The 15,748-nt window shown below is 41.9% G+C and overlaps 1 protein-coding gene across 2 annotated transcripts in view; it reads right to left on the reverse strand.

The window, feature by feature from the left end:
• Positions 1–4,778: 4,778 nt before the first annotated feature.
• Positions 4,779–15,748, reverse strand: part of TRMT2B (tRNA methyltransferase 2B) — a 191,308-nt gene continuing 180,338 nt past the window's right edge. The window contains exons 11-13 of one of the 2 annotated variants that reach the window (XM_078688409.1): positions 13,335–13,454; positions 12,318–12,417; positions 4,779–11,550 (exon numbers count right to left, since the gene is read on the reverse strand). In XM_078688409.1, the coding sequence (XP_078544535.1) occupies positions 11,424–11,550; positions 12,318–12,417; positions 13,335–13,454 (347 nt within the window). In that variant the 3' untranslated portion in view covers positions 4,779–11,423. The remainder of the gene's footprint in view (positions 11,551–12,317; positions 12,418–13,334; positions 13,455–15,748) is intronic. The other variant, XM_078688411.1, reaches the window with a different exon arrangement.

A 15,748-nucleotide genomic window follows, 5' to 3' on the forward strand; every position in this document is an offset into this window, starting at 1 on the left:
GACATCCGCCCACCTCGTGTCAACCTGTGGGCCACAGAAATGGATAGATGTATGCTGGCGGAGACTGGGGTCTATAAGGCTCGGGGATGCCCCAAGAAATGGGATAAGAAGGGGTCCCGGTGGAAAAAACACAAGGGAGATCTCTATACAAAGGATCTGTGCACACGTTCTTGGGTTAATAGTATAAATACTGTACGCAATAGAAAATCACACAACACAAGCACAAGCACAATGAAAAATGTTGATTGAAGTGATTCTTCAGTTAAGGTTTATTCTTGGTGCCCAGCCAACACGTGTTTCGTCAGGGAGTTACCCTACACTTCATTAGTGCTCGAGCGGGCAGCTTAATGAAAGGTAGATAGAAGCTCTCCGCCGGTTTTACTTCCGTCCCGGCTGTAGTTAAATCCAGAAAAAGTAGTCAACAAACAACTGTAGTGGAGACTGGTAAGTACCAGGAAGTGGAGCGCAGATAATTGCCGCTCCAAAATTCAAAAGGCCAGAATTGCCGCCGCCATTGCTCCTTCCGTGTGTATATATTGTCTGTGGACCACGATCCTGTTGGAGGTGTGGGGTTTCCTCCTTTCTGTGGCACCGTTCCTAATATTGTTCTTCAAGAAATTTACGTTTAATTTCTGGAGGCGCCACGACTTACCGCAACAATAATAACCCTTCCTGTGTGTTCACAAGGGAGATCTATGTGTGTCACCCACAATTGAAATGGAAATGCGAAGGCAAGAGAGACTAGCAGGAGATATGTAATGAACAACTCTTGATTAATGTTCTAACCGTAATATCTTGATGAAAGTATTTAATGTGTTGTTCAATCATGTAATGTGCTACTGTGATTTTATTCAATAAACAAAGTTTAAAAAAAAAAAAGCATTTTTATTACAATTCCAACTTCAGTTTTACATTGCGTCATGACATGCTGCCAGACTCTGTTGTGATGCATTCACATTGTATTTTTATCCACTACTTGACTTAACTTTAACCAATGCTAGTATGTCTTCCGTTTTGTGAGAACATTAGTCTATTTTTTATATTTATACTTTTCACGTTAACCATCATTCTGACATCTCCACTTAGATTTGTCATAATACCATGTTAATTACGTGGTCAACGCACTCTCATAAATACTCCCGGCTCCGGTGCAGCTAAAGTTTTGCGAATTATCCTGCGGGGACGCAAATATGAGGTAAGAGTAATGCAAGTACTGGTTAGTGACCGCGTCTTAGGTTGTCAGTTCCCAAACAGTTAAGATGCCGCTTGGGCACTTTCCTTTTTTGCATTTTGTTTGGCAATAGAATATCATTTATTATTTGTCAACTATCTACGTAAACGTCAAGTTTTTTTTCCTTCCCAAATATGTGGCAATATCCATATACATTTATTCTCTATTTTTCTGTGCGCCCTGTTTAGCTGAGGCCCAGGGCCCGGATCGCTTCCCTAATAGTGATGCAATTTTGAAGACTTTGTGTCTAACGTGATCAAGAATTCAGTTTGGGTTTACATCATAGGATCTGTTCCCTTCAAGCATCACTTTTATGAGTAGCCCACGCTACTAATTAAAGGTATTGAGATTTATCTTGCATTTATATGTCATCAAGATAAAGTCTACTATGCTATTTCTAGATGCCTTTTCCGTCTCGACATTCATTATTCCCTTTGTGTATAGGTATTGTCCAAACTAGCATTGACATCTGCAACATCTGATGGGATCCATTCCTAACACTTTCATTGATTTATCGATATTTTATAAGGTACAGTTTCTTCCCTTTTACTATGTATTTATTTAATTTGAGTCACATTCAATTGGGACTTCCAGTTACATACACCAATCTAAAGATCCACTTGTTTATTTTATTTTAAGTATCCACCTGTATAGAACTTTTCAATGCCCCCCCGTGGCCTTCCATCGAAATATATATATATATTTGTACAGACATCTGCTTTAGATTTATTCTGATGAGCTCATAAAACTTTTTGATTTTCTTTTCTATTAGACAACATCTGTTTTGTCTTTATTATTTCTTTCTATTCTATTTTGTGTAAAACAATTGGAGCCTAATTTTGATAACGACTTGTCAGTTTTTAGATTACATCACATTTTTTTATTTTTCTCATTTTGAGCATTATTCTATTTCACTTTCACACACTTTTGCATGTGAGACAGCTATTCACGGATGGTGAAATGAGTACGCCAAATGTAATACTACACCTGAAAGACTTCGTTACCCAATGTACTTAAAATGTTTAGGTTTCTCCCTTCAAAGTTGCTTTCCTGATGAAGGGGCCATGTTCGCCGAAACGCGCGACAATTTTCTGAAGAAGCAGCATTGTATTATTTGATCAATTTCCTGCTTTTCTTTGTTCTATGTGGCTCGTTATATGTATAGTCATTTGTATTGCTTGGATATAGTTTGTTGTTTTGTGATGATTTGAGTATCATTGTGTGAAAGTTATATCAAAAGTCTTCAGTCATCAATTTCATTGTGATATTGTTTTTCACTATCATCTTTTGTTAACATTTTGTCATTTTGTCTTGTCATAATATATATGTTTTTCAATTTAAGGATTGACATAATTTGAGCCTTCTTTTTAACATTTTGTACAAATAAAACAAGCATTATGTAATGAACATTGATACATTGGGTATAATATCATTATCGGTAATCTTTGGTCTAACAAAACCTTTTTGACCATTATGTTCCCTAGAGATTCTGTATTCACAATCAACAAGCATCTTGGGACAAGTTTCAGGGCATCACCCATCATCAGCCAGGCTAGCTTGACCCCAGGTGGTATGGAGAGCACAGGACCCATGTCTGGGCATACCCCTCCCACTCAGGGTGACAAATGCAAAAAGAACAATTGATGGACAGAATGCTGCACAATCTTAAAAATTCATCCCAGTACAGTTCGGGCTAGACTGTTACCATGGGGCACAGGGTCAAGGCTGATTTGTATATATCCGAACTGGACAGGCTAGGGGAGCAAAAAAACTATTGATTTAGGCCCAGATCTCTGTATTGGGGTGAATGTTTGACATTGTGCAGCATTCTCTCCATCACTTGTTCTTTTTACTTTTATAAAGTTGTCATTTTCTTGTCCTACCCATTTGGTGCCTGCAGCCTGTTTTCAAGGTCACATGACTAGATGTAGTTGGCAGTTGGCCTTTTTGTTGAAGACTAAGATAGCAGGCATTGCTGGGGAGAGACTGAAACCCCAGTCAGGGCCGGACTCTCACATTGGGGCAAGCACCGCACCTTCACTGTTCCTCGTCTTCTTTTCCTGGGAAATCCAAAGAGGGAGTAATGTTTGCCTCCAGGAACTACTGAGAGAAGTCTGAATATCTTTCTTACAAATGGCAACATGTACCACAAACTGCAGCACCATCAAAGTTCAAGCATGTATCATAGTGCACAACTTTTACAATGTTGTAACAAGGTATTTTCCCAGTGCTCATCCTAACTGCTTAACTAAAACTTTTCATTAAATGCACTATCATCTTTTCGGAGGATGAGGAGAGCTGTTCTATCTTTTTCTTCCTTAGCTCTCATGTTTTCCAGGTATCAGGATATCATACTGTCCTTTTACTTTACTATCTATTATTTGTGGTGTCCTTTTCATAATAGAAGTCGACAGGACTACTAAATCCATAGTGCAAAGGTAAAACCTAAACTGGAAGAACCTCAGATTCTTGAGAGCTCTGTTCATCATTGGCAAGTGGTCCACTCCAGTGTCATCTGAAACTATCAGACACAGACGTTCCTAGTTTTTCGACCTCCACTGAAAAACTATCTACTGACTTTGGGCTTTCGGGAAAAGATAGTTAGGGGAGTCCTGAGTTAGACCTTAAGCAGTCTCTGACTGTATCACATGTGAAGATTTTCTTCACACAACTGATACTGTGCAGATGCTTCACTTGGATGCGGACGGTTTAGAGATGTTTGGGCCTGGTGGATGTTCATGGACTGAAACCTTGCAAGCTAGAGGTGGGCAAGTCAACAGATTAACAGGGAGAACCATGTCAAACCCAAGCCAAGTGTCAGCGCTGGCTCTAAATGCCCCTACACGAGCCAAGCTTTGAAAATATTTCGAATGTTAATCATGCAGCAAACATTGTGTTAAAATAGGATACGATGTATTCAAAAAAGTTATTTTGTTTAATTTTTTGTTTCACCTTAGTAAATCAGATTATTTGAAAAGTACTTAATAAAACTGAGTGTTTTTAACCATGAAGTGAGAACGATTCCAGCCCATGCACTGATGACACTCAATTTGTCCAACATTCTTATTACAGATTGAGCAACTTTAAAGTCTATGAAATCAAAGACAAGAGAGGTTTTTGTGCAGCACACATCCTGAGCTCATGTATTTGAAGGCCCTCACCTATGTCATAATGAATAAAAAGGTAGCATGGCGAAATAAAGCATTTGCAAACGATCATATGATTTTGGCAAGCAGGCGAGCTGGGATTGGCCCCAGATTCTACAGTTTTACACTGTGCAATTCAGCCAAAAGTACTAGATGGATATCTTTTCCTGATATCAAATATTAATGCTTTTTCCTTACTTCACATCGGATGAGATTAGAGCTGGAGTGACAGACAGAATCTGCATTTTATTTTTGGTAGTTTTACATGGTGCAAACCCAGGCCGGGACAGACAAGCACTTTACAACTGATAGATGCCACATGATTGCCTCTCATGAAAGCTCAGCGTGTTTGGATGACAAGTGGCTTGGGCTTTAAATAAATGAAGCAAATCACCAATGGACAATTTCTTTTAATAACCAACTTTATTGGAAGTTTTGCAGCAAAGACATTCATTAGCACATACAGACAGAACTGTGCATAGAATGCTACATCAAAACATGGTAACATCGCAGCGGAAACAAGCAACTGCATTTTATTGACAGTCCTTGGAAAGAGCACCATTTCCCCCACACCCGTTGATGCTTATGGGGACACCCAAGTGCAACATAAATAGGCTTTAACTGTTGCGCACATCAGACTACCCCCAGGCACAAACAGGATCGAAGGGGGTGTCCGTTGCCTCCATGTGTGAGCTACATCTCTTTTGGCCACTGTTGGACTCTGCCCTTTTTGCAGGGTCATCCCTAAACACTTTGACTTTTTCCTAGCCTTTTTTCTGGCATGTGTTGGTGGTTCTAGGACCCTGGGCACTTTAGCACTGCTGTCCAGTGTAAAGTGCATGTGCTCTCTGTGTTACATATGGTAAGATTGGTCTACACCTGTTTGGCCTATTTAATTTACCTGTCAGTCCCTTGTAAAGTGGTATCTCATATACCCAGGGCTGGTAAATTAAATGCTACTGGTGGGCTTGCAGCACTGATTGCGCCACCCACCAAAGTAGCCTTTCAAACATATCTCAGGCCTCTGCCATTGCAGGGCCTGGGAGCGCAGTGTTGCTGCCGCTGTGACGTGGCACCTAAAGTGTGTGCCTTGTCCGGGACCCCCCTTTACTGCATGTCAGTCACCCCTTAGGTAGGCCCCAGCTAGCCCTATGGGCCGGGTGCATTTTAGGTAAAAGGTAGGACATGTACTTTAAGTTTGTCACATGTCCTGGTAGAGACAAACAGCCATTTTGGTTTCTCATTACTGTGAGGCTGCCCTCCCAAAGGAACGCATTGGGGATTCCCTGATAAGTGTTTCAGTGGTAATTCAGTGGTAATTCCTGATATGAGAGGAGCAGCATGGTCAAGTTTAGTATATTTGGAATGGTAATAATAAATGCTGTGCAATGGTGTGCGTAGATTTATTATAACTATTTTAGAAATGCCACTTTTAGAAGTTGGCATTTCTGTGTGCTATGTGTCTGCCTGCCTGCTGTGAATTGCATGTCTGGCTTTTGAGTGACAGGGGCTGATGAGGTGTGTGTGGTTCCTGGAGGGGCAGGGTGAGTCAGCACTAGGCTGAATTGGACATCTGCATTTGGAGTATTGGGAAGAAAAGTCCCTGGTCCCCGAATAGGTCGGTGCCCAGCCTGTAGGCACCGACAGGAGGATGTCATCTGCATATAACGCCATACGGTACACTAATCCATTTCCCCACCACAAGCCACACACCTGGCTGTTGCATCGTATAAGACATGCCAGGGGTTCTATTGCCAAGGCAAACAACAGGGGAGGAAGCGGGCAACCTGGTGCGTACCCTGCCGGACAGGAAAGGGAGCAGACAAAAGTCCGTTCACCCGCAACTGGGCTATCAGATTACAGTAAAAACAGACCATGCGACGAAATGCAACTCTCAGACCTGCCCGCAAAAGACCATATCCAATAAGTTCCAAGAGACTGTGTCGAAGGCCTTAGAGAAATCTGCAAGCAGGAGTGCCAGTGTACAGTCTAAGTCTTCCATCCGAGAAAGAGGCGTCAGTGCACTACGAATGCAGTGGTGAGTTCTCTGACCTGGTATGAATCCGCATTGATCTGCATGAATAAGACAGAGAAGAACTAGGATCAGGCAGGTCGCCAGGGCTTTCACATAGATCTCAATGTCAGCATTAGTAAAGGAGATGGGATGCTAAGACGAACATTTATCCCTGGGAAGGCCCTACTTAGGAAGGACAACAATAGTGGTGCAGTCCAATACTGGTGGGAAGGAACCCTGTTGTATTGCAGTTGTGTACACATTTTAAAAAAGTGAGGAGTCAAAATGTCTCGGAATTGCTTACAATACTCAATGGGGTAGTCATCTAGGCCCACCGTTTTCCTGGACTGCAGCGCCATTATAACAGAATCTATTTCATTTACAGTGAGGCCCTGATCTGTTCTTGGTACTAGGAGTCAGGGATGGATGGTAGTGGGATATCACCTAGCATAGGATCCCCTATCTCCAGCGAAGGACATCGGGAATATACGGCTCGATAAAAGTCAGCAAAGATGGTGGCAATATTGGCTAGTCCCTCCAGGAGGCAGCCTGAGGAGTCCCAGACCGCAGGTACCACCTTGTCAGAAATGCCACAGGTGGCCAACCAGTACAACATTTGACTAGTGGAATCTTTTTCTGGGAGCACTTATACCATGCATCCGGAAGACAGCAGAGGGAGACCGGTTCCCCATCCTGTTACCGTAGATCTCCCAGCCCAGTGCCTGATAATTTTCAGCCTGGGTCTCATTTCACAAGCTCCGATCTTCAAGTTACTACAGATGGAGGGAAACAGATTAATTGTGTTAGCAAGTTTCGACAGAGAAAAGGCGAGGGCTGTAAAAGTACTGTTGGCCCTGTCAGATTTGGCACAGGGCATTAAACCTAGGATGGCACGTTTTGGGCATGTAAATGTGCTGCCTGCCTGTCAACTGAGGAACCAGTTTGCACACACCACTCTAGAAAGATCGGAGTGCACTGCATGCCATGGGCATAAGGCACAAATCTGCCTCATCGCTGCCACATCTAGGACATCTATGAGATACATTGGCGAATAATCGTTCTAGTCTGGCTGGAGTGAGGTATGTGCAATGCTCATAGTTGAACTGCAGTAATCTGAGGTGCGTGTCTGTTGGTTACTCTGAGTGTATGAGAAGAATCGTCAATTAGTCCCCGTCAACAAGCTTGAACTCAAAATATAGGCTCCATTTAGCTCTGAGAGCTATGAATTGCATGTTACTTCACTTGGTACATGTTGCTCTTTTAAACTGTGTACTATTTTGGTATTTTTATTTTCTTTTCCAATCTGAGTCTGTTCTTGACACTGGTCACTACAAACGGGAAAAGGTACCTTCTTAGGTTTCGCCTAGGCAGTGCATGTGCTATATCTTTGAGTTATGCTGTATCTACTCTGTGAACTTTGAGCACGAGCAACGATCTGCATTAGTTCTTTTGTGTGCAGTTTTGAAATGCTGGTTTTTCAGAGGTGCATTGGTTGTATTTGTCCATCCTACTCATTCCCTACTGTCTATTTATGCTCGTCTCCGCATACAACTTCTTTTTCTTCTCGGTTTGTGTTTTCGGAATGTGGTGTTTCTGTGCTTTAGGAGCAAAATGTGCTCAGCTGGGGGTATTTGCATTTTCCAACAAAAAGGTAGTGTGTGTATGCGTGTTTAAGCAAACTTTCTTAATTATATGCTTTTGGGGCCCACACGGGTTATGTTTGAGCAGTATGTTAGTTTCAGGGCTGAAAAATCCCAAAACTCTTACTAGACCTGCAGGTCTAGTAACTTCAAAAATCTATTACATCTAACTGTAATACACTTGACCTCTGTGAGAAAATGTGACAAGAGCGCTAGATTTAAAGGCATTTTTTTTGCTCATTCACTTTCTGAGCAATAAAGATGCTTTTAAATGTTGCTATCCTGTCACATTTTCTCTGCTTTCATAGACAGAGGTCAAAAGTCAGACTGTCTTCCTATTCACCAGAAAGGGCGAGAAGGACCTAAAAATAGCTTGCCCTAATTAAATCTGGCTCGCAAATGCGAGTGGATTTTTTGAGCCCTGATTCCGATTGCCTTATATTTCTTTTGTTACTGCTTTTCCCTTCCATCCACCATTGCTCTGTGTGCTGTCCCCTTTGCCTCACCCTCTACCCCATCCTTGCTTGCCTTTACCTCCGTTGCCCATCCTTGCTTGTTTTAGTAGCTGCGGGCCCTTGTGTCCTTACCTCTGAGTGGTCATGAAGAGAGGGGTTTCTGCCCGAAAACCGGTTATGTCCTGGATTCTCAGCCAGACTCGGCTTCCAAGTTATTTGGTTTCAAAATCTGCAGATTAACAGGCTCCCCCAGTCAGCCCGAACCCCTCCTCCTGGCCTTGGGTAGTTAAAAACACGCACTAAAGATATACACGCCTGAAAAATGTTTTGTTGATAAGTTCCTAGTTGGAGTTTGAGGTAGGATAGCTTCTTGGTGTGTCAGTGTAGGCTTTCCTGGGCTATAATTTCCTATTTTTATCATAATTACTGAGATTCCTCTGTGTAAACCTCCGTTAAAGCCAACGGGACTATGAAGACGACTAAAGCTCCAAGTGTGTGATACTTGGCGAAGCAATCAACGTGGGCCATTGCGGGCCCCAATGCATGTCAGCATGCACAGCTAACGAGTAAGTTTTTACAGAGCGGGAGCCTCCATTGAAGTCAACGAGTTGATTTGAATGGCCAAGAGTGAGTGACATTTTTGCACAAAGATTTGAGGCACAATTCAAGTCAGTAGTGCGTTCAGAGTAAAATTGTGTTCACAATCTCTATGTTCCATGTCGGAAGTGATTCATTTTTACAGCCTGCCATTCTCAAGCTGGCCCTCCTAAAATATTAATTTCGCACTTTACAGGATCTATAAGCGCAGAGGCACCTGGATGCATTTGAATTGCCTTTATTTAAATTCAGATAAAACAGAGGATTTTCCTGTTTGGTAAACAAAGGCATACTTAGAATAATGAGTGGAGGCCAGCAGAAGTAAGAGGCTTTTTCCATTCTAGTTGCTTCTGCAAAACATTTGGGATTCATGGTGGACTGTAATTTAATCACGGGCACCCAGGTATGCCGTAACAAAATGTGTAAGGTTTTTTCTATTGAGGCCCGCAAAACAGACAATCAAGTCTAGATTGTATCCAGCCTAGATTGTAGAATCTTACAGCACTTGAGGTGCTAAAACAGCTTGGTGTCCTAGCTTCACATAGTGTACAATGCAGCCGCGAGGTTGAACCTGACGCTATCAAGAATAGCATACATAGCTTTCTCAATACAATCGCTTCACCAGCTTCCCATCCAAAAGAGGATTATCTTCGAGTATGTTTCTTATTCCTTATGTTTAGTACACAGGACCTGACATGAGAAGAGTCCCACATATCTGACAAGGACGATTGCTCCTTATCGTCCTATATGTAATCTTTTTTCGACAGAGGCGTGCTTGCTCATTGTGGCAAGGATAACACATAGTAGGGCGGTTTGCCATGCGTTCTACTGCCTTGCTCTGTTTGCATTTTTAGTTGATGTTCTTATGCAGAGCAGGCAGATGAACTGCCTATAGTGTCAGGCACCTTATCTGGAACAGCAGTTCGCTCTATAAATACTTTTAAAATAACATAACATACTATAAATATGGAGTTTAAGGAAAACACAGTGGTGTGATTGTGCTGTGTCAATAACGACCTAAAGAAGGATGCAACATGATAAACAACATAATAAATCACTTTTCAAATGCAGAACCTCCTGTTCTGTACACAAGTTTACTTGTAAATTTCAGTATCGAGTGGTATTGCAATACCACATAATATCTTTCCAGTTTTTGTTAACAAACACATTGAATTCCTGAAGGTTAGGAACATAATGATAGGTGCACCTTTTTATTTTACTTTTCTCATTCACTTTGTGCCAGGAAAAGAAGATCCGATTAGCCAGGAAAAGTAGATCTGAATAATCATGAGCCACACAACATACGTACTTTATATGTATATACTGTAAAAACACTCAATAAGTATGTTGGCTCTATGTTTTGCCTATTAGTATTTTTTAACTTTCTTTTCTTTCTGTCTTCTGTGCCCAAAGAAAGTAACTAAAGAATTGAATCTTTCTGTTTTTCTACCAAATGTTATCACCATGCCTCCCCCTAGTGAATATTCTCAGCTCTCTCAATATCCAGAAATGTCAGATCATCACCCTCAAACACATCCTCATTAATCTGTTCTAAATGCCCTATCCCCTCTCAGGTCATATTAAAAAATATCAACTTTTAGTCTTCATAATCTTTTGAAATGTGCACATTTGCCCCCACTCCACATTCCTCCATATACACTATGGACACTAATATGTCACATCTTCTGACTCCTTATTGTAACCGATCACTACCCCTTAGGTTTTTTGCCCTCTTAATTTTAGATTCCTCTCTTCCATTGCCTTTGCGCTTTAGAAATATCCATTGCTGTTCAAAAAGTGATTTTCCCCCAAGGCTCTTGTGGATATATTTCCTACTCCCGCCTCCTCCTCCAAAAATGCTGCACTTCGGTTGAAGCAATGAGCTCTGTTTTGGGACGTGATATTTGTCTCGTCACTGACATGCTACATGTCAGAGAATTAACTGTTTTGTTGTACTTCTTTCTTTTCTAATCACATTAATAAAATGTACCACAATTCAGAAATAAAATAAACCATATATAACATGTCTTTTGAAACCTATGGATTACCTCTGTAATCTTGCATTTTTTCGATAGTTATTTATTTTTTCCTTTTCACACTTGTAAAATGACACCAGATGGACATGAAAAGGTAACTCCACTATGAAGTATTCCTCCACATGCTTTTCTCAGCTTGGCATTCCTCCACTCATACAGCCTAATTGCAGATAGCTAAACAATGTCCACTTCTTAATTGTGCATACCCTTGCAACACCCAAGGCTCATCCACACTATTTACAGCTTTGCTTGCATTGTATGTGGCGTGCATCTTTGACCATCTCTGCACCAACATATGCAGAGGTCACCTCTCGAAAAGCAGCACCAGTTCACAGTGATTTGTGTGTGGAAACATATCAACTGGAACAGCCATCTTTAGCGTAAAAGATTCTCCAAGGAGCTTTTTGCGATCATTTGGGGGACAACACAGCCTGAAATGAAAGGTTATCCAGATATGTTAGTTGTTCTATATTCAACTTCCGTTTGTAAAAATTTACAACTGTGATACTGAATGGGAGCTTGCTTACAAGACACAAGGAAAGGTAGACATAGGAAATATTTACACGCAGACACTGAATCATGAAGATATGAACATTACACACTGAAAACACAGACGTATCCTCATAGAGGCTCAGTGGAAAGTTTAAAGTCCTCCTCCGCATGGAGGACTAACTACAGATGACAATACTAAACAGCACGAACAAATTAGGTGGGCGGGGAAAAGATCCAGACAACCCCATCAAAGGAATTCCTCCAACAGGGAGACTCGAAACCAAAAGGTATCCATGATGACAGTTACAGACAATTTGTGGAAGGTTGCAAGTCCTACAGAATACCAACTGGCCAAAAACCATAACAAAATCATGGTCTGTACTCACACTGGTCATGTTAGATCAGAAGCCACTCTACATCCCAAACAGGAGCAGTCTACTTTAAAAACATGCAACCAGCAAACAACAGTCTATGCTTTGAGATTCCAATAATGGCAAGAGGCGAAGGAATCCAAGGGTACTCTATCAAACTATTAGTGAAGACAGAGTAAGAGAAGATACGAGAGACAGCTTAGAGTTTAAATAGATTTGTTATGCAACTCATTGACGTTGGATAATTTATGAAGATATGGAGGGAATGAAGCATGCATGGAAAAAAGAGACCAGGCAACACAAAGAGAAAAATAACATAGAAAAAAAGACCTTACTCCAAAAAATTTCGCAGGGCTTCTCCTTGAGGCTTACAGGACACATAAACCAGGGTCTTAATCGTCCTGCAGTTTCGAATTGCTCTAGTTACACGATAATCTAAAAAAGAAGTGTATAATTGACAGTTATTTTCCAAGAGTAATCTCGTGGAAAAAGTCTAGGCTAGTTCTGTGATTCCGTGTGTGGTAATACCTTTTCATCAATTGCAGGATTTCTCAAACGCTTCATCGGCATAACCTAGTGTGCCTTTAGTAATCCACGTTCAACAGTGTCTAACCAGGCAGGCCCTATTTTCAACATTTATAAGTTGGTCATGAAGTATAATTAGTTGATCGATTTTATGGGATTAGTTTAAATTTTATCTGTTTCAAATCAAATGTTCACATTTAAGTGATTTGAAACCTACTATTTGAAAAGAAAAGCAAATCGGTTTGAATCCCTCGTTTTAGATTTCTTTGGTTTCAATTTATTTCCTTAACAAAACGTAGGTTGTTCCCCATTAAACCAGTTTTCTTGTTCTTGCTCTTTATCATCTACCACTTCCACCCCCTTCACTTTTGCTCTATTTATTTTAGTTATTCCCTCCTAGTTCTGTGCGTTTAGTTTAATAAATGCGAAGTGGCCCCAGTATGCCAATGGTTTACACTGTTCACCCTTCCCTGCTCCTTCCTATGCGCTCATCCTACGCTCAGAGCCTATTTTCCTCTTCCTCGCTCTCTTCTACTCTACTGCCCTTCCCTGTGCTGTCAAACCTCTTTTTCTGTCGATTTATGTTTGGCTAATTGCGTTTCCAAATCTATAGCCAGAGCTGTATGTAATTCAGACCAAACGATACAAATGATTCACTGAGTACTGGTGCAACTTGCCCCAACACAACAGAAATATTGTTGTATAGGGTGTACCGTTGGAGAAAGAGCATTCTCCAAGCTCATTAACACCCAATCCACACCCACGCAGTGCAATATTGTAATTGATTGGAAATGAATGGCTATAAAAGTAAGTGGCGCAATACTCACGCAGTCCAGCCCTGGATGGGTTCACCACAGCAGTAAAGGGATGGTTGTCTTGCAGCGCCAAAAGTAATTCTGGAAGTACCACCTCTGCTTTCCCTGAGTGGAACTTGCAGTTAGAGATCCCTGTACATCAAGGACACAGCAGTCAGATCAATATTTTCCTCAAGGTGAGACTCCAACATTATTATTACAGAGGAGGGGAAGGGATGGCAACAAGAGCAACAGCCTTCCATGGATTCAAATATATCACTGCCCAAAACCACTGACTTTTTCTAGGCAAGGGCTACAGAAATACCACATAGTACATACATGAAAGACCAACTACTGTATGATGATATGGCACAACATGGAACCAGAAATCTTATTAACTCCTTCTTTTATGCAATTCTAGTTCTGTTCCATTTTTGCCCACCAACATACAGACAAACCTACAAATGACTCACAAAAAAAGGAATTGCCCCATTATGTATTACTGAGTTTCAGTTCGTATTTAAGTTGTGAATTCCACTGTCCATTCGCATTAGACATTCTGAAAAATTTGTAGTAAATCCTTTTTCTGCTTTTGTATCAATTGTTAAACTGGATAGGAACATCCTGTAACATCTTAGCATGCCAGTAAGTACTATAAGAATGTATAAATGTATTCATTACATTCTGTGTACCAACATCTCAGCATTGTGTGTAGGGGAGAGGTGTGGCGCCGCGGCCAGGGCGACTGACGCTGGAATCTGGGGATCACGGTTCGATCCCCAGCGCCGGCGGCAGGTTAGCCCAGCACCATGTGACTCTGGGCAATAGCTTGCTTAATCTTCCCGACGGCCCCCAGCGCCTAGAGACCCTAACGGGTGATTGTGCGCTTTACAAATATGGATTATTATTATTATGCTATGCAGCTTGTCTCATAAAACCACTTGCCCAGTGACCCCAACACTACTTCTTCCAATCTGCTCACAATGGTAAGCCTATGTGCTCTGAAATGACGGTTTATGGTACCACTTTCATGGGTTTCAACAAATGTACAACAGTCAGGTCACAGAGGATTCAGAATTTGGCTGGCAACTTTCTGATGAAAACTGAAAATAAGAACCATGTTACAACATCTGCAAACTTCAATGATAGCTGTTAGAGCTGACTGTACATTTAACGGTACTGCCCATGACCCACAGAAGGTCTGGAACACGGTTCAGTTTCTAAAACTTTATTACTCTTAGTCTGTAGGCTTTTTTTATCAGCAACTTATGGGTATTTGCGCCGTCTAACGGCTCTGATTACTTTTTAATACAGAGCTATGAACGCCGGTACCATGTATGTATACATCTTAAATGACATGTGTCTGTCTTTCCACATCACGACCTCACTTTTGCCTTCAGTTTAAAAAGGGGGCTGATCAGTGGTGACTTCTTAACGATGGCTGAGGGGTCATCAAGAGGGTGTTGATAACAGGTAAGAATCTACAGACTCAGAATAATAGGATCACCAAATGCTTCAGTCCTCACTTATTTCCATTACCAGACTGTAGGAAGATTCCACAGCAAATGCAAATCAGAAAAGGAGGATAAAGACAGCAATGAACAGCTTAGGCCTAAGCAAATAGATTTTTCAGACCTTCAAAGCCAAGTTTTGCATTTCTCCTGGAAGTCTTCAGAGTGTAGTGTAGAGTGTGCAAATTTGTTTGGGATGTCCCACATAGCTGCATGGCATATATCCATGGCTTGTATATGCCTAGAGAATGCCACCAATTACACCTTAGCTCTGGTGAAGCAGATTATCTGACAGAGACTTCTAGCTGCATATTCCTTCACCAGGTGTCAGACTGGATCCGGAAATGTTTCGTGAGCAGTAGATGGTGGCGTTCGGCTCCACGTGGGGTCGGCGGTGGATTCAGAAGGGCCCCTACTAGTTCATTGTTGGCTGGCAGGCTCTCGCCACAGTCAGGCCCTTGTATCCACAGATAGATCTAAACTGGCACCGGTTTTACCAACCCGAGCTTCCACAATGACAGTCCCCTTGTTGACGCTCCCGGTGCCGTCCCCATTCCTATCCACGACTTTGACATGGAGCCGGAGGGGTGTCGTCCGATGCTGACTCCGGCTCCAAATGGAGCAATTCCCTCCAGGCTGGAGCTTGAGCCCTATTCTTATGTGCTAGAACTTGGAGAAGATTAGGAGGGACCACTGATCCTGAAGAATATCAGCCCCTAGACCCCAACATGGACTGGTGTGAGGAACTGGTGGATGACAGTTGACTGGACACCTCTCCAGATACTGTCTTGAACTCTCCTCCTACCATGGCTACAGAGGTGGGTGCTACATTTGCTATGGTGGTAAGGAGGGCGGCCAAGGTCCTTGACTTTCAGTTGCCCTCTGTGGCTGTCAAGGCTACCATCCTGACGAGGTGCTTCAACTAGAAGTCACCAC

The sequence above is a fragment of the Lissotriton helveticus genome, chromosome 4_1 (assembly GCF_964261635.1).
Source record: "Lissotriton helveticus chromosome 4_1, aLisHel1.1, whole genome shotgun sequence".
Taxonomy (NCBI): Eukaryota; Metazoa; Chordata; class Amphibia; order Caudata; family Salamandridae; genus Lissotriton; species Lissotriton helveticus.